Below are 19,015 nucleotides of genomic sequence, written 5' to 3'. Positions count from 1 at the left end.
AGGATCACTTACTCCAAAAAAATAGATCTCAACTCTACAATCACATAGGTTTTGAGTTTTTTTTCTCCACAACCAGTGAACCACTCTTCCTCCAGAGCGAAAAGTCGAGTTGCATAATATTCTCCTATTACCAAAAAGCAAATCATTGCTTCTCCTTTAACATCTTATATTCACACTTACCGAGAAAAAAAAAAAACTTATCATTCACACAAGTAGGGACCTTTGTTATTGTTACCACTGAGAGACCAATAAACTAGTGATCACAGTTTGAGAGGGAGCTCTAGCAGGAAGTAAGTTTGTTCATCCATGGCTCTTGATATAGCTCAAAACGCCTCCTCTTCCAAAATGTTCCTTTGTTCATCTAGATATCATGTTTTCTTGAGTTTCAGAGGGGAACACACTTACAAGAATTTTTACTGATTCCCTCTATGCAGCCCTTGTCCAGTGCCTTCATTTTTTCTCAATAATTTAATTTTGATGTTTGAGTGCCATTAAAATTTATCATCAATGTGCTCTGTTTCTTCATATATGTAGTAAACAGTGTCTGCTATACTAATGTTCTCAATAATTCATGTAGTACTATACTGTAGAAAAATAAATAAAAAAACAAGTATCCACAGAAAATGTATTCAATCAAATTGGCAATTATATAAAATTGATTATCTTCAAATCATAATATCTGCCATCTTTTGCTGAACAGAAACAAGATTCAAGCATGTAAAATGATGATAACAGAAGACAGGAAATATATGATTAAGAATCAGAAATCATTGAAGTATCTATCACTTTGAAGAACTGTCTTCGTTTCACAACACAAGTAAGAACTACTTTCAGATACCCCTTCTAAAGTAACTACTTACACAGTACAACGTTACAAACCACCAGTATGTTCAATGGTGGTTCTGAAAATGGTCATTCTACCCAATTGCTATGTCCTTTTCTCAAATCGTGCACTTTCACAAGGAACAAGCAACATATACAGCCTTTAGAATCATGTCTTTTGCTGTGTTATGTATCCAAAGTCAGCAGAATCTAACAGAGTTCACAACCTACAAAAATACCCCCCAAAACAAGGCAGCAAAAAAGAAAATTCTTAGCCTAGAGTAATATAACTACAAAATCAAAATCGTTACTCTCAGAAAAGTAGTCAGTCCTGGAAATTTCATGTTGTTAACACTTCATCTCCTTTCATGATCTAGAGTCTTGACTGCATCTAGAAAAGCATCCATGCCAGGCAGTTGTCGCAGATACCCTGCTTAAAAGCCTCTCTACATTTTTCTGATTCCCCATCATCAAATCTTTCACTTGGAATATCCCCCTCAAACAAAAGACCAAAACAGAAAATCTTAGCCTTCCAGTGTATCAAAATCAAAGTCTAAATCGCTACAAATTCTGTCTGTCCTGAAAATTTCTCATTATCTCAGTAGCAGCCATATTCTTTTCATGATCTAGAGTCTTGACTGCATGCAGAAGCACATCCATTCCCCCCCTACCTTGTTCTGATTCCCCATCATCAACTTTTTCATTCCACTTAATTGATCCTTCACTTTTCTTATCCTGTTGCTTTTCATTTTTTTGATAAGCCCTTTTTGCTCTGCGTATCATCTGAATTGTTGCATCACATTTTCTGCAAAACCATTTTCCTTTTGGAATGGAACAGAGTGGTGGGTTCAAGCAATAGATATGGTACGCATGATCGCAGCCATCACAAAGAACAATCTTATCATCATCTTTATCAGTGAGACAAGCTCTGCATAGACAAGAAGGGCAGTACCAACGTGGACCATACAGCTTCAACTGCCCTGTCGTCAGACACCTCACATGGTAGTACTTGTTCATGCAGTATGGATGACCACATATTTTCACCGTCTCACCCTTTACTACCACAACTCCACAAACTTTGCAAAGGTTCAAGTCGCCATTCTCTTCAGATAGTTGAATTCCATCATCTGTACTATAATTTGAGTTATCTCCCAACTCAACTGTTTCCTCATTTGTAGGAACATTTTCACCACCAACACCATCAACTAGACTTTTGCTGGCAATCAGCCTTTCACACACTTCACAATTCTCATGTGGTGATGCAATACCACAAGCAGTGCAACTTGCACAATACCAACTTTTTGTAGGAATGCCTTTGACAGCAGGCTGAATGCAAGATACATGGTACATCTCCTCACAGGAATCACATACTAGACAATCATTCCCATTTGCCTTGTCTCCACAGTGCCTGCAAGTGTATACTGTGTATACACCACAATCCTCTGTCTGCTCCAGTTTAGGATAAGAGTCAGATTCCAAGGTGTGGAACTGTTTTAAAGAGACAAAGTTTAGAATATTCCTAACAACCAGCACGATCAATCCTAAATTAGAATCTTAAGCATGATAACTAAGATGCACTTAATAGGTATTCTGTTATCCAGAAATTTATTAGAATACTGACACAAACCACCAAAAATGATTTTAGAATTCTTTGATTGTCAGGCAACTTCATATCATTACCATAGTCCAGACAAGTCAAATCAACATTTTCACATACCCAAAATTAAACTGAATTTTTAGAAGTGAGAAGAATGAGCGAAAGATAGATAGGCATACAAAAAAAAAAAAAGTTTTATCAATCGGTTTTGTGCATGTACTGCAAAGACTTAGGATTTTCTGGAAATCTTTTCTATATGCATTCCAAGGTACCAAGTGCTCCATACAATCAGGAGTTAGATATCTGAGATTTAGTTACACTCAATTCAAGGTTGAAAGTAGAAACTCTTTTACCTCATTTTTCCCAACTTCAAACGTGCTGTAGCCTGAACCTCCGACCTGGGATGACAGATATAAGATTTGTTCAGAGAACAGGTACTCAGGTAGAGCGAAGATAACTGCTTATTGAAGTAAATCTTCAGATACTTGGAAGTTGGAATGGATACCAATACCAACATGTACAACTGAATCATCTAACCTGGTCCTTGCAACTCCTTGACATGTCCGAGAGGCTTTTTGCAAGGGAAATCAATTCCGTACCAACCCCTTGAAGCTTTCTCCATACCTAGAAAAATACTAAGGTTCAGAATAGATAAAACGACAGAAATTAAAAATTCATTTCAGGGACTTTTACATGAACAGACTGGTAGCACAGTCTAGAGCTCCATGTAAATTTGTAACATGCATTCCCATTAACCAATTCCTAGTAAGAAATGCAGAAGCAAAAATGTTTTAGCTACAAAACTTAAATCACACATATTCTTGCCAGTATATCTAACACAAAGGCAGAATATCATAAGGCAACTCAGACTTTCAAAAATAAGGAGTACAACAGTGGGACTGTGATACAGGAGTACGCCACTCACATGCACAAACATGTCAAAAGGAAAAGAATAGACCCCATTAGGACCATAAATGACGATACAAGCATGGGAGAAGAGAAAAATGCAGTCTGCTAAAAGGAAAGCCACTAAAAGCTTCAAAAAAATTCACCTGTATTGAGGTAAATATACCATGCCTCAACCTCACATATTGCGCATACATCCACAAATAAACTTTGCAACACCACCAATATGTTTCCCATGAAATTTAAAGCAGGAATGTGAAGTCCAAGAACCTTCAAGCTTACAGAATATTGGGGAATATGTAAGTGTTGAGACTTCCCAAGGAAACATTTTCCTTGAATAAAGAAAACCTTTCATACCTCCACATCTTTTCATTATCCAATGTCACCTTTTGACCTAAGTATAGTAAACAAGTGCTTTACCAAAAGGACTTTAAAAACGTATAATTGTAGTGCAGAAAAATTCACTCATCAGAGTGATATGCCTTGCAGAACAGGTTAATGAACTGACTGTTTTTACAAAATGCATATAATACCTTCACCTACAGCTAGATAATGAAGTGCATTCTCACAATTGACACCACAGTTCATGATCATTACCAAAATGATATTCCATATGAAATAATATATCTTTCAAAGATTTTTCAATATTAACAGTAACACTACTTAAAAGATCAAAAATCTTGACATTACATCATATCAGATCCACATCATATACGCAATTTAGCATAAAAGTAACTAACTTGCCTGTTGCATATCCTTTGAGAAGAGCAACGGTGAATCTTCATAAACTCCACTTTTCATCCTTGAGTTTATGTGTTTAAGGTCAAAAATGCTGTCAGCCTTGATTCCTTGAAAATTTTGTAACAGCAGTTTGCACAATAAAGCAAACTTCTCTGAGACTAAGATATTGAAAAAAGCATGTTGGCACGTCGAAGTGACTGTATGATGCTTTGATTTACTTGAAGAGCCATTAGATATAACATCCTCCTGCCCACTGGCTACATTATGAGGTCCATTCCAGACTGACCGTACTGGCAGAAAACACTTGTGCCGATCCTCATTATGTTCACCAAATTCCTGCAAATCAATGACCAAATGGAAACATTTACAATTAACTTAATGATTTCCACAGAACTTGCTAAAAATCAATTATCTAAACATGGATTCTTGGTTGCAGCACAAACCTTAGGCAGTGTATGATCAATCTGTCGAAGATGGCCCAGGGCTTCTCTGATGCACACCTGTACACCACCTTCATCATCACTTATTGACTGACACATGTGCTCCAGTACGGCATTTCTCCAGTATCTCTCTGAGCAATCATCAGAACTATTTATTCGAAGATGGACTTGCTCAGAAGAGGTGTTGTGTATAACCGGGCCCACCGGTTGCTTTAGACGCTTCAAGAAATCAAGCATAGGTTGATGAGAAAAACTAAGATAAAAGGTTATCATCCAAAAGAAATATGAGGATTGATGGGATGGAGATAGAATATGTTTATCTTTTATCATTCAATGAAGCACAACGAGGTACGTTATGTAAGACTCTGATCACCTAAATTAGAGCTCATCCTCATTTCGATAATCAGTATCAACTAGTTTAGCTATTGGCCCACAAAGTACCAAGAGTATCAACTCCATCATTAGAGCTTATAACAAAAGCCACCCTAAGACTCCTAGTGTGATGAGCTCACAGATGCACTTACAAATAAATGATGGTTAAGCAATTTTGTTCATATCTCTGGCTTGTTTTTTGTTCTTCCCAATCTTCATTTTTTTTTTTGGATTAGGACTCAAAATTTAAACATGATTGTGCAAATTATGTGAGTGGTGTTTCAATTTTCCTTAGTTTTGTATAAGTGGTTATTTATAAGCTGGTTCTTCAGTCTAAATAATAACGTTGCTCAGATGTATTTATATCAAAATTCAATCAACTGTTAACCTAATATCATTATCAGGGACATGAGCCAATAGCTTAACATTGCGGAATACCTTACATGCATACATATTTAGGCAGAGAGGAAGAGAACCAGAGAGGGTACCTGGTCCACCATTTGACTCCAAGATTCCCCATTAGCTCTCCCATCTTCCTGTGATTTGCTGTCCCAACTCCACCTCTCACGCCTCCGCCTCTTGTAAGTCCGAATACCCTCACTTGCCCCTGAGGAGCTGCTCTTGGCAACATCATTGCATATCGCAAATTCAAAACCGTTGGCTTCATTCTTGGAGCATTGAGCTGCCCTAGTGAACTCCATGCTATCACCATTGCTTTTTCCTTCTTCAGATTCCATCACAAAAAGAAAAGGGAAAAAAAAAAAACCCCAATTCTCCCCCAAACCTCACAGCAGCCAAAATTAGGGTTTGACAGCCACCACCTGAAGTTCCAATCTTTTTAGCACCCAACAACTTTTAAACAAAACCCACCAAAACAAACACACCATATAACAATCACATTCAAATCCCCATAGCAAAACCATTACAGTTTGGCAGCCAAGAAAATTGAATTAACCACAAAAAAAAAAAAACAAAGAAAAGCCAAAATCTTTTGGCATGTTTGCTCGAGGTGACCTCGGGAAACGTAAAATTGAACTAAAGCCAACACTGTAACAAAGTCTTTAACTCCATTCTGAGACGTAATAGGTTAGCCCTAGGTCAAATTCAAGATTCAATATTTGGTTTTTGTTTCAAGTTGGTACAAGTTGTTGGAATCCAAACAGACGCAGAGAGTAAACAAATTAGGGAAGAATTGAAGAGGAGAGAGAGAGGAAATCTGACCTGAGAGGGAAGAGTGCAGAGGCCGGGAAAGAATGGAGATTTTGGAATCTGAGAAGGGAGTTGCGGTTGTGGTTGTGGAGCGGACCTTGTTCTGTTCAGTAAAAAATGAAGTCTTATTATCTGGGATTTTTTTTTAAAAATTTGACAAACACAGAGGCGCTACTAGGACTCGCAAGTCAGACGGTTTTCTATTTTCTTTTTCTCCGTAGAAACCGTTTTCTCTTTCTTTTTTTCTTTTTTTCTTTTTTTATTAACAGATTTTTTTTGTTTTTATGAAATGAAAGTCACGCCTCCAAATTTGTTATCTATTTATGTGAATTAATTTATATTTTTTTATTAGTTTTAGTTGTCATACTCATCTTTTCTAAATTGGACTTGGCTAACCACATTTCTAATCCAATGAAAATTAAACACTTATACTTTATTTTATTTTATTATATCCTAATTTAGGTCCTTCTCTTCTTCCTCTAAATCACAGCTCTTCTTCAACTCTTGGTTATGGGTTTTTCCACCGATCAACTTTGTCGGAACTTCTCAAAACATAAGGTTACACATGGTTTGTATAGTCTCTGTTGTCTAATATTGAGAAATGAGAGATGCAGCTTCTCCTTCACCCCGTTCTCCATCTCTATCGTTTATATAATAAAATTAATAAAAAGGACAGGTGTTTAGTTTTCATTGGCGTTGGTTAGGAATATGGTTAGCCAAATATTGTCCTTCAAAATTTGTTGAACGTTTAGTCTTTATGTATTTACTTGGAGTTTGGATGTAAGGATCACTATTTTGTTTACTTTTTTGACAATGGGTTTATTCGCTAAATTCGAGCCAAATTAAATCAATTGTTTTTTTTTTCTCATGTTATATGAGTACATATACTTCAAAAATTTGCTGAACTTTGATACGTTTTTCATTTTTGTGGAATTTGACCTCCTTTGCCTAAGGATTGTGTATCAATATCCATCTTACATGTATTCATCTTAATTTGTAAAACTCGTGTTCAAAATTGGAATTATTAAAAATCCATTAAAACAAGGGCGGTAATGGCTTAACTTCAAAAAGAATTACAACAAATCGAATAAGAAGATAAGAGAAACACCCACTATACGAGGCGGTGAAAACATTGGCATCATCCCTAACTGTTTAGCAACAAAAGAAATAGCACAACTCATGAACTCCAAACCAGAGTGAAAACCAATTTTCCACCGTACGAGGCAGGAGAGCATCATCATCATAATGGGTGTTCAGCAACCAAATCCCGAACTGGTGATTTCACGATTAGACGCTCCTCATTAAATATATCGAGATAAAAGAAAGAATTGCTCATGTTGGCATACTCTTAAGTCTTAAGTTTGAAACAATACCATTTTGAAAACTCACTTAATGACATGAAGAGAAATCCCGAAGAGATTAAAAAATACACAAACAAAATATTACCGACGAGTTATAAACCCTAAACTCACGAAGAATAAATTTTGATCCTCATCAAAGAGTAAAGTGAAAACTGTTGAAAGAAAATAGAATTATAGTAGTGTAGAATTAATTGTACATACAAAAACACGTTGAAGCGGTATAAGCAGGTCGCCAGTTTAGGGGAGAGCTGCCTGCCGATGACGACAAGACAGGCGGCATCATCATCATCATCAGTGGGGAAGATGAAGTGCATATCTTGCCAGGAGAACTACGACGCACGTGACGCCGGCACGTGCAAGGAGTGCTACGAGGAGGCCAACGAGACCGAGGAGGAGCTCAAGCGCGAGATCGACGACCTCAAGGCCAAGGTCGCCTTCCTCAAGTTCTCCACTCGCTCCCAACCCATCTCCTTCTCCGACGTCGTTTTGGTCGCCTCCCAGGATCCCTCCGCCGCAGGGCCCTCCGTCCCCGTTCCGGCCCATAAGGCCGTTTTGGTCAGTACCCATTTCGCCTATTGCTTCATTCATCAGTCCCCTTTGTGGGTTGAGCTGTTTTCTTGGGTTTTGCACTCACATTGTGTTCCATCTTTTGTCTTGATGAAAGAGTTGTCGAAAATAATCATTGTTGTTTGTTAGGAATGTAGATTCAAGAACCCGTAATCAATTTCCGGTTTTTTTCATGAATCCGAGAGTCTTTAGTTTCATTAGGCATTAGGCAAAACTTGTTTGATTATATAGAGTGCTGTGATGCTATGAACAAATTTCTGTTTGAGTAGATCACATGATCCTGTTTTGTTCATGTGTTTTGGACTTCTTATGAACATGTTGATGCTTAATAATCAGGCGAGTCGTTCCCCGGTGTTCAGAGCTATGCTTGAGAATCAGATGGAGGAAAGCCTGAGTGGCACAATCAAGATCGGTGATGTGTCCTATGATGCCCTTCGTGCCTTTGTCAACTACCTCTACACAGCTGAGATATGCCTCGATGAGGAAATGGCCTGCGACCTCCTAATATTGGCTGAAAAGTACCAGGTGCAGCATCTCAAGGACTACTGCGAGAAGTTCTTGGTGTCCAAGCTGAACTGGGACAACTCAATATTGAGCTACACCTTTGCACACCAGCACAATGCCAAGCATATAGTTGATGCAGCCTTGACTTTGATCACAGACAACATGGACAAGCTTACTACGCGTGAGGAGTACATGGAGCTGGTGGAGAAAGATCCACGACTCGTGGTGGAAGTCTACGAGGCTTATCTGTCGAAACAGATCAATACTGCAGCCCAAAAGGATTCTTCTGCACGAGTAGGTCCTGCAGTTAAGCCACCCCTCCGTGATGCCTTTAGTGATCTAATCTATAACTAAATTTGATCCGGCTTAACTCTTAAATCTTAATATAAATTAAGTGTGAAGATTGTACTGTGAGGCATGTCTTATGTTGTGAAATAAGACTTGCAATATCATCGTCTGAGTGTTAATTTATGCACATCTTAGTCTTTGACCACCTATTCTGTGCATTTGGATTCTTCCTTTCAAAAACAACAAAAGTGAATGTGCAAGCTAATGCTCAGATTATACAACATAAAATGTCCAATAAGTTAGTTGCGCTGGCTTCTTTCATGCGGTGAGAGACTTCGATTCCTTTTTTGTAGAAAAAGACCTCAGTTTCTTTGCACTAAATCATATTGTCACAAACGCTTGTCACCTATTAAGATCTTCCAGCTTGCATGGGGTCCTTCTCCTGTATCGTGTAGTGCAGGCACCCATCCAACCGCATTTGCAAGTTCGTGAAGCTCACCAATTACAGACACAGAGTCACGTATATAAACGCGTCCCCCAGGCCTTAACATTCGGTCCATTTCAAGAATGATGGTTGAGATATTACACCTGTGATTAAGACAGTCAGATTAGTACAAAACCTGTGTACTCTGCAATCTGCATTATATGAAGGTCCACCTATAAATTAATCAAATGGGAAATATGTATACCTCTTTTGCTCGATAGAGAAGAGACCCGCTGCGTGCAATAAGTCATATGTTCTTGGATAAGTGTCAAATGGCTCACACCTGGAAAACATAAATTTGACCATCATGACAGGGAAAATAAGCAGCTTTTTTTTGTAGTTTTCATAACTTCCTTCTCTATTAGCCTTAAAAATGTTACTCAACAAAGATGCAAAACCAACTTATGTTAACATATGCTCCGAGCTATGCTAAAAGAAAACTGCAAGTCAAGATCAGAAAGCAGAAGGTGCATTGCCCGTACCAGTCATGCATTACTCCAATAAGTCCACGGTCATAAATAACTGGTAAGGTGTTGAACCCAGAAACAGGAACAACATTCATTACCCAACAATCTAGCCCGTGGTCATGCAATGCTGCTGCAAACCTGCCAAGGTCAAAACCTCAAAATGATTTCAACATATATTTTTGGAGTTGAAAGAACAATCAAATTAGCAACAGCCTTTATGGCCGTTTTAATGGTGAAGAGCATACCCTCCATATCCAGCCCTCATGTCCATTATGTTTCTAAAGTTTAACTCTTTCCAATGGTAAGCACCAACATAACCTGTTAATATTTCATTCCAGTACTTTGCCTCAGCCGTGAAGATTTCTTTTCTAGATATATAGGCATCTAATCGTATGCTCTGGAGTCTGTCTGGTGGATCCTGAAGCCTTGCAGGCCACAAAGAAACATTTGCTCCATAACCATTTTCAGGTAACCGAGTGATGCATGCCTTCAAACCAACATACCTGCAAAAAGTATAACCAAGGGTTATAATGGTTAAAAACCACAAGGCTTAATGAATCATGATCTTCTTTTTGAGATTTCAGATTTTGAAAGAGCATATAGAATTGCCAACTAAAAAAATCATTATTACAAGATTATTGTTAAATTTGTTAGCTTTGTGTGTGAGTGTGGGTGGGTGCACATAGTATCAAAACTGTAAAATTTCTGATGAAAAGCAAAATCAAGTTCCCAGCAAATCAACTGTCTCCTAATTACCCAACAACTTCACCAAATCTGCAGGCCAAGGTCCTACTCAACAGCATAGACAATCCATCAAAATGAGTACAAAGAACTCGACTTTCAGTTGTATAATGACATGCAATTAAATGCATGTCATTTGAAGAGTGCTAGTCAACCAAGAACTTTAAACTGAAGTATGACATACCAAACATTGTCTGGATCATCACTGGAATCACATAATGGAGGCTGCACTTCGACATCACGACTAAGATAGCAGCTGTTGTTCAAAGGTTTCCTCCATATGGCAATCATCCCTTCCTTCTTTATAAGTTCCCAGCAAATGCGTGTAGTCAGGTCCTCCATTTCTGTTAATAGATAAACAAACCCTGATCTTAGTCCTCCAATAGTAAGAATATAATCATATTACTTTCTTGTTAAATTATAAAGAATATGAGATTCGGGCACTTCAATGAGTACAGAAAGATACAGTTGGTAGCTACGAAAAGAATAAAACATTACACGATGAGCTACCTTTCCATTGTACTTGTAGGGCTTCTTCATGTTTATAAACAGGCTGCGCTGCCCAAACAAAATATCCTCCTGCTCTCAGCAACCTGTCAACCTCGAGAAGCCAAATTCCGTCTACATCACATAATCATAAGAAAAAGGATTCTTAGATTCAACGAGCTTTTATCAACAATTAACAAGAGAAGTTACAAAAAAATTTATGTCACTTATTCCGTATTAGATAGAAACTCAGAGAATCAGTTCTATGAATGATACGCACTTCAGATACACCATTAAATTAATATGAGATCTTTAAAGCTATAAAATAAACAAGAATTTTCTATAGGATGTACAATAGAGAAAGATTACCATCACGAGTCCAATTAATTCTACATCTTGAACAGTGGATCAAGTCAAAAGCCTGGCTTGGATACAACAAGCGGTGAGTTGTGAAATTACAGAATGAATATGTATTTCCCAACTAACGGAACTTATCAATATGTCAACTTAGGAATCAGTCTTAGGAGTGCAGGCCAGTTCGCATCTTAATACAGGATAGGAACACAACTTGAATCCTAAACGAAACTGCAGATCAATCTCAATAAGTCTGACGAAGTTATGCTTTACTCAATTATCCAAACCATTCAAAGTAAACTCATCACACAAGATCTGTTGACGCAGTAAAACCCTCTAAAGAGGTAAACAACTGCGGGCACTATGCCGGTGAACAATCCACTTTATGAATATGAAAGTACATAAAGATCTTACACAACTCATCTACTAGAACCAATCTAGTGGGCAGCGGTGTCTCCTTGTCTTTGCTACTTCCAAATCAGCGACCTTGTTCTCCTTTGTCAATCTTGAGATGGCACAACTCTCACCTCGGTTGTCAATCACCTCAAGGCACAAATCATGCATGAACTACCAACACACATGAAGCATAAAACTAGAAAACTTTTTGACAGAAAAAGTTTTGGGATTTGATAGTCCTTCAAGAGCTAAACAAGGAACAGCTCATGAAGAATTCTCAACAATTTTGGCTCAATACTTTCCGAGGATGAAAGATCAGAAAGCTCTTTACAAATGTAGCAGTGATATCTTTTCTGTTCTGGTGTACACCTAACAACGTGAAAAACACATCTATATATATGATATGAATGAACTAGTGTCTCTTAGGGTTTCTGCTACAGAAAGGCTTTGCAAAAGAGGTTTTTATCCATGGATTAAAATCAGACATTTAAAAGGAAAAGCCCATAAACTAATTTAAGAAAGTTTGAATGCTTTGGATAAAACCTTCCAAAAATTCGCATATCAGTACATTAGGATTGAAAAGATTTTCGTATCCTACAATAGGATTTAAAGACAAGTTCAGTCCTAATTAACCACTTGACAAGCATGCACATGTATGCAAGACATACTTGGTTGATGAAGTTGTGCCTGAAGCTTGAAGCATTCCATTCTTCTAAGGATCCAAGAGTAGAAAGTTATTACATGAAAACATGACTCTTGGTTGTTGCGCTTAGGAAATGCCAATCAAATAAACATTGCACTAACAATCTCCCTCTTTGGCATTTCCTAGGCAAAACAACATTTACATTTAATCATACACAATAGTTGATCCTATACTACCATGACCCAAGAAATATGAACTTCCAAGTTATAATCTGCACACAAGAAACATAACACCCGTGAAGAACATGTATGGTTGAAGTAGTGTAAGCATAAGCATATGAAACATTAAACTTCAAATCTCTCCCCCTTTTTGCCTGGAAATGACAAAGGGACCAAAGCATATTGTGCATAAGATTTCACTCCCCCTAAATTCAATACCCATGTAGTGGTAGCAGCGGAAACAAACAGTAATCAGGGGGTTAGGAATAAAATATCAAAATTACCCTGCAATAAAATTGAACCTTCAAACACTCTTGAATATCAGTATGTTATGACAAATTTCAAAAGATCAAGAAGAATAGTGTATATGTTTGAATCAAGGTAACCTGCACTTTGTAGCAGACACAATTAAGAAGAACCAAGCAAAGATGATGCATGAGACAAACCATTACCACACACAGAGCAATCAAGTAGAGCTTTTCCAAGATAACATCAACATGAACACTTCTCAAGAGCATCAACCAGCAAATTTGAAAGAGAGCAGGTCTCAGTAACGAAACACTATTTATTTCAAAACCAAATTGAGTTAGGGTACTAAAAGTGCTATGCTGAAAAGTGAACCCAGATCATCAGAGGCTTTAGAGAGAGTATCACGAAGAGGCACAATATATATATAAATGGAGACATGATCTATGAGGGCGCATTGAGAGTTGAGCAACTGATATACATTTTTTTTTTTTTTTTTTTTTTTTGCGAAGCCCCGCTTTCCTTTTTTTTTATTATTATTATTTTTTTAACAGAAAGATCATGAGTCAAACCATCTCCGTTTCGACCTGAAACACACTAGCTTTACAAGGCAGGTGTCCCATCTACATTTGGAGATAGCCTGACTTACCTAGACCACCACCGTTTCGACCTGAAACACTCTAGCTTTACAAGGCAGGTGTCCCATCTACATTTGGTGGTAGACTGGATGTCTCCTTAAAGAACAACTGGTGCCATTACAAGAGTGATAACTCGGTCTGCATACCCCACTCAACATCTTAGGTGTGCAAGTGCAAGAGACAAAGCAAGGCTTCAGTTGCCATAAACACAAGAAGGGAGGGAAAAGAATAGGGTTTAATTCTGGACCTTTAAACACTCAAAAAGCAAGAACAGATCACTACAGGAGAAGGCCAAGTGATGTAACTAAATCTCAGTTCATGAGTTGCTCTTGAGGTGATAATGTACGACAATGCACATGTTAGGATTGCAACATAACACGCATCCTAAACTAGGATTGAAATAAACTTGGAATCCTAAATGCAGAAATTGCAATAAATATGCAGATAGTCAAGTAACTCGAAGCTAAATGAGGACAACAGTAATCAAATCTATACTACATGCAAACACACAGCTGCTACAAGCACAAGTTAAAAACTAGGAACTAACTTAGATCACAAATTCTAATGAATCGCCTGAGATTGTCAATACATACTTAATCCAAGGGCATTGAAAGTTGGCATTCATTTAACATGAACTCAAGTGCAAGAGAACTTCTTTCAGCACCATTGAAAACACCACATGATATGTTCATATTATTAACCTTACCTGTCAACTTACCACAAGATGGATCAGATTAACCTGATTCACACATTCAGTAACACCATTGTGAAATTTTCCAAGGCATTGAGTTGTTGATGCCAAAGTTCCAGACCAATTTTTTTTTTTTTTTTTTTTAAACTTCGGCAACCTAGCTTTCTTTGGAAATTGAGCATCCAAACATTCATCCATTAATCCTGCAACTCAACACTGTCAACAGAAATACCCGTGAGGCATGGTATGGTATGATATAAAATCAAAGCATACACTCCAGTTTTTCCCTCTCTTTTTTTTTTTTTAAAAAATAAAGTCCCTACAAAAATAAAAACCAAAAATAGAAAAAAACATCCTTATAGAAAAATGCAGAAATAAACACAAGCTACAAAAATCTTAGGATTGAAAAGCATATTCAGTACTCCCCCTATATATGTGCTTATGATGGAAAAATCATGCTATTGGCATCCAAGAATATATTTTTCACAAGCACATATTGGAGGAGTTCACTTACCTGTATGTGGAAGCTTAGAAAGATGGGGTTCTTTTCGTATCCAGACTTGCTTCATCTTGGGCATAGATGAGAATGGAACTGAAACAAATCTTGCTATCTTGTTTACTTCTTTAAAAAGAAATTCCAGCTTTTCTTGAAGATATTCTTTCTTTTTGTTCATGAGTGGCTTCTTGTCATTCCAAGAATTTTTTCTTAGTTGATTGCACCTCGGTCTTATATGTCCTCGCTTTCCACAATGATGACACACAGGCACAAAATTTCTTGGCTTATCATTCTGCTTGGGTGGAATTGGGAGAGAAGCTTGAGAACTGGATTGCATGGTGGCCTTCACAAACTTCACAGCTTCAACTTTTGATGTGGATTCACCAGTGTATCCCAACCCACTCTTGTCACCAGCTTTCTTTCCACTGGTTAGAAGATTATCCAACTTTTGACCACTCGAGAGGATACAACCAGCCTTAATCTTCACCTGCTCTAGCTCACATACTAAGCATGCCTTCTCATTTTTCAGAACTTCCACCTGATCACACCTTTCTTGAAATTTTTGTTGAAGAGATTGAAAGTCATTCACCAGGGACATTCTCACTTCATTACCTACTTCTAACTGGGATTGAAAAGCAGCTTCAATCCTATTGATCTCTTTCTTTAAACTCTCCACCAAAGCAGTCAAGTCTCGATTCTTTTGTTTCAAAATCTCAGAAGCATCTGACAATGCAATGTATTGCTGCAAAACTTCCTCAAGATCTGGTTCATCACCTTCAGCTCCTTCAACAGTCGTCGTCAAGCCAACCAAAGCTACTACACTGCAATCATCATATAATGTTGAATCAACATCAGAATCGCTGTCACTCCAGGTTACATTTAAAACCTTGTTTCGACTACCCTTAGCTTTCCTCAGGGTATTTGCACATTCAGAAGCTATGTGACCAAACCCTTCACATGCAAAACACTTTGAAGCATTATTGTTTCTTTTTTTCATGTGCTCTTTCAAACCTTAGAACCTTATTACCCAGTTTTTCTTTTATTCTTATATTCTTGGAGCTTGAGTCAGACCTTGATTCACTTCTTTTGGATTTCCTATCCTTGAGAAATTTTCTGAATTTCCTTGTGACAAGATCAATTTCATCTTCATCAATATCCTCTTCATCTGTTGACTCATCTTCAATGTCTTTCTTCACTTTAAGAGCTATACTTTTGCTCTTCATTTCATCAGGGAGTTCCATCTCATATGTGGTTAAGTTTCCAATCAATTCTTGCAGATTATAGGTATTCAGGTCCTTCGACTCTTGAATGGCTATCTTCTTGGAATGATATTTCATAGGAAGAGACCTGAGTATTTTCTTGACTATTCTGTGCTGAGGTATGGGATCTCCTAAGTTGAAACAACCATTCACAACAACACTGAGCCTAGCATAGTAATCAGCAAACTTGTCATCATCACCCATCTTCATATTCTCCAACTGCGTGATAAGTTGCTGCAATTTGGATTCTCGAACTGATGCGGTGCCTTCGTGAGTGACTTGAAGAATATCCCATGCCTGCTTTGCCGAGGTACAATGTGAAACAAGTTGAAACTTGTCAGATGATATTGCTGTGAAAATAGAGTTTAGAGCCTTTTGATTGTTTGTACTCTTTGTATTTTCATCTGCAGTCCATTCGGTCATTGGCTTCTCAACTGTGACTCTAGCAATTAAAAAGCTTTCTTCGCCAGATTTTTGTGTGATCTTTTCAGTCTTTGTTGGATACTCCCAGCCACTTTCAATAATAGCCCACACAGTCACATCTTTAGCCCACAGAAAGGCTTTCATCTTAGCCTTCCATGCCGCATAATTTGCTTTGTCATCAAGAAATGGAGGATGGCTTGTCGACCCAGCAGCACGATCACTTGCGCCTTCCATTCTATTCCTAACCAGGATCACGCTAAGTTTGTCTAGCGACCTGCTCTGATGGCAATTGAAATTACAGAATGAATATGTATTTCCCAACTAACGGAACTTATCAATATGTCAACTTAGGAATCAGTCTTAGGAGTGCAGGCCAGTTCGCATCTTAATACAGGATAGGAACACAACTTGAATCCTAAACGAAACTGCAGATCAATCTCAATAAGTCTGACGAAGTTATGCTTTACTCAATTATCCAAACCATTCAAAGTAAACTCATCACACAAGATCTGTTGACGCAGTAAAACCCTCCAAAGAGGTAAACAACTGCGGGCACTATGCCGGTGAACAATCCACTATATGAATATGAAAGTACATAAAGATCTTACACAACTCATCTACTAGAACCAATCTAGTGGGCAGCGGTGTCTCCTTGTCTTTGCTACTTCCAAATCAGCGACCTTGTTCTCCTTTGTCAATCTTGAGATGGCACAACTCTCACCTCGGTTGTCAATCACCTCAAGGCACAAATCATGCATGAACTACCAACACACATGAAGCATAAAACTAGAAAACTTTTTGACAGAAAAAGTTTTGGGATTTGATAGTCCTTCAAGAGCTAAACAAGGAACAGCTCATGAAGAATTCTCAACAATTTTGGCTCAATACTTTCCGAGGATGAAAGATCAGAAAGCTCTTTACAAATGTAGCAGTGATATCTTTTCTGTTCTGGTGTACACCTAACAACGTGAAAAACACATCTATATATATGATATGAATGAACTAGTGTCTCTTAGGGTTTCTGCTACAGAAAGGCTTTGCAAAAGAGGTTTTTATCCATGGATTAAAATCAGACATTTAAAAGGAAAAGCCCATAAACTAATTTAAGAAAGTTTGAATGCTTTGGATAAAACCTTCCAAAAATTCGCATATCAGTACAATAGGATTGAAAAGATTTTCGCATCCTACAATAGGATTTAAAGACAAGTTCAGTCCTAACCACTTGACAAGCATGCACATGTATGCAAGACATACTTGGTTGATGAAGTTGTGCCTGAAGCTTGAAGCATTCCATTCTTCTAAGGATCCAAGAGTAGAAAGTTATTACATGAAAGCATGACTCTTGGTTGTTGCGCTTAGGAAATGCCAATCAAATAAACATTGCACTAACAAGTTGCAAACACTGCCACCATAGCAGGCACACCACGCTCTAGTGCAAACTGGATCTGGTTCTCATGGACATCTTTTGGCGCTACTGACAGAGTGGTCACATTCCGTTGCATCAAAAAGGCACCAAAACTCGCTACTCCACAACCAACATCTAACGCTACTCGGGTCTTGCGGCCAAATGCAATTTCAGGAATCATCTGCTCACTCAATCCGAGAGACAGTAAATCAATATAATTTAAAGAACATATTCAAACACTCAAACGAGAATCGTTGAAGTGGCTAACCTGAGAAATCTGATCCAAGTACTCATTTGCCCCATGAATAAACTGTGTTCCGCCTCCAGGAAACACAAATTTATCTTTCTTAATCGCTATCCAATTTTGACCACCTTTATCTTCGACAAGTCTTGTATGGGGTACATTACTGAACCACACCTATTATTTCATCTCATGTTAGCCAAAAGAACACTCATTCTTTCTCAAACCAAGTAAACACAGTAGCATAATGTACATGTAGAACTAGCACACTACAACAAATCCCCGCCACCGCGATGGCAATAGCTGTAATTTTGATGAACGTCGGGGTCTTCAAGATCTCCGCCGCGGTGGCCGCGAGGGCCTTCATGATTCCGATTCCGATTTTCAGGTGGCGAAGATTTTGACTTTCGGGTTTTCGGATTTTTAAGTGTGTGAGTATTAGTGAAGAGAGAGAGAGGCTTGGCTCCGTGGACGCCAAGGTGTGATGTAATAAATCGTTGGGGTTTTTTCAGGGAATATTTTATTTGTTTCTAATTGTGGAAACTTGGATAACCAATCATGGTTGTCAAGTTGAGTTCTAGGGGGGTTTTGGTTAGGGTACAGCGGCAACTGCATTGAGGTTGATAGAGGTTAAAGTGGAGGATTGGTTGTCTTGGTTCTTTGTCTTTCTCTTTTACTTTGAGTCTTTCCGGGGCATCTTATTGGGAGTTTGGGACAATGTGTCTCTATCTTTTGCTCTGTTTTGGTGTGGTCGTTGGGTTGATGGTGGGGTTTACGGCCAAATTCCCTTGTTTAGTTGTGAATGGGGGTCTTTTAATTTTCATGAATGGAAATTTGTATAGAAAATTACTGCTTGAAAATTAACCTATATTGGGTAGGTAATTATCGTGGAAAGTCACTAGTAATAGAGCCTAAAGGCATTGTAGTAATTACTCCCTCCGGTGCTTATATTCGGAATACACACACCATATAACAATCACATTCAAATCCCCATATCAAAACCATTACAGTTTGGCAGCC

The 19,015-nt window shown here is 38.0% G+C and overlaps 3 protein-coding genes across 4 annotated transcripts; 1 reads left to right on the top strand and 2 right to left on the bottom strand.

The window, feature by feature from the left end:
* Positions 1 to 746: 746 nt before the first annotated feature.
* On the bottom strand, positions 747 to 6,255 carry LOC133736594 (PHD finger protein EHD3). Of its 2 annotated transcripts, none has more exons than XM_062164135.1 (7): positions 6,100 to 6,255; positions 5,367 to 5,699; positions 4,510 to 4,725; positions 4,070 to 4,402; positions 2,957 to 3,043; positions 2,773 to 2,817; positions 747 to 2,310 (listed from the first exon to the last, which is right to left on the bottom strand). In XM_062164135.1, the coding sequence occupies exons 2-7, from the start codon at positions 5,613 to 5,615 to the stop codon at positions 1,384 to 1,386; spliced, it is 1,857 nt and encodes a 618-aa protein (XP_062020119.1). In that variant the 5' UTR covers positions 5,616 to 5,699; positions 6,100 to 6,255; the 3' UTR covers positions 747 to 1,383. The 2 variants fall into 2 exon arrangements, with proteins under 2 accessions (XP_062020119.1, XP_062020120.1); XM_062164136.1 differs by having other exon boundaries at positions 747 to 2,268.
* A 1,386-nt stretch (positions 6,256 to 7,641) lies between these two features.
* On the top strand, positions 7,642 to 9,023 carry LOC133739422 (BTB/POZ domain-containing protein At4g08455-like). Its single transcript, XM_062167202.1, has 2 exons — positions 7,642 to 8,003; positions 8,352 to 9,023. Exons 1-2 carry the CDS (start codon positions 7,707 to 7,709, stop codon positions 8,871 to 8,873), a joined length of 819 nt encoding a protein of 272 aa, XP_062023186.1. The 5' UTR covers positions 7,642 to 7,706; the 3' UTR covers positions 8,874 to 9,023.
* On the bottom strand, positions 8,977 to 18,362 carry LOC133737870 (probable methyltransferase PMT10). The gene is made up of 10 exons (XM_062165348.1): positions 18,249 to 18,362; positions 18,023 to 18,172; positions 17,753 to 17,935; positions 11,355 to 11,466; positions 11,010 to 11,120; positions 10,684 to 10,843; positions 10,004 to 10,261; positions 9,774 to 9,896; positions 9,497 to 9,574; positions 8,977 to 9,395 (listed from the first exon to the last, which is right to left on the bottom strand). The coding sequence occupies exons 1-10, from the start codon at positions 18,360 to 18,362 to the stop codon at positions 9,197 to 9,199; spliced, it is 1,488 nt and encodes a 495-aa protein (XP_062021332.1). The 3' UTR covers positions 8,977 to 9,196.
* Positions 18,363 to 19,015: the final 653 nt, after the last annotated feature.

This window comes from Rosa rugosa, chromosome 3 (genome assembly GCF_958449725.1).
Source record: "Rosa rugosa chromosome 3, drRosRugo1.1, whole genome shotgun sequence".
NCBI classification, from domain to species: domain Eukaryota; kingdom Viridiplantae; phylum Streptophyta; class Magnoliopsida; order Rosales; family Rosaceae; genus Rosa; species Rosa rugosa.
This window is presented reverse-complemented; position numbering and strand designations above follow the sequence as displayed.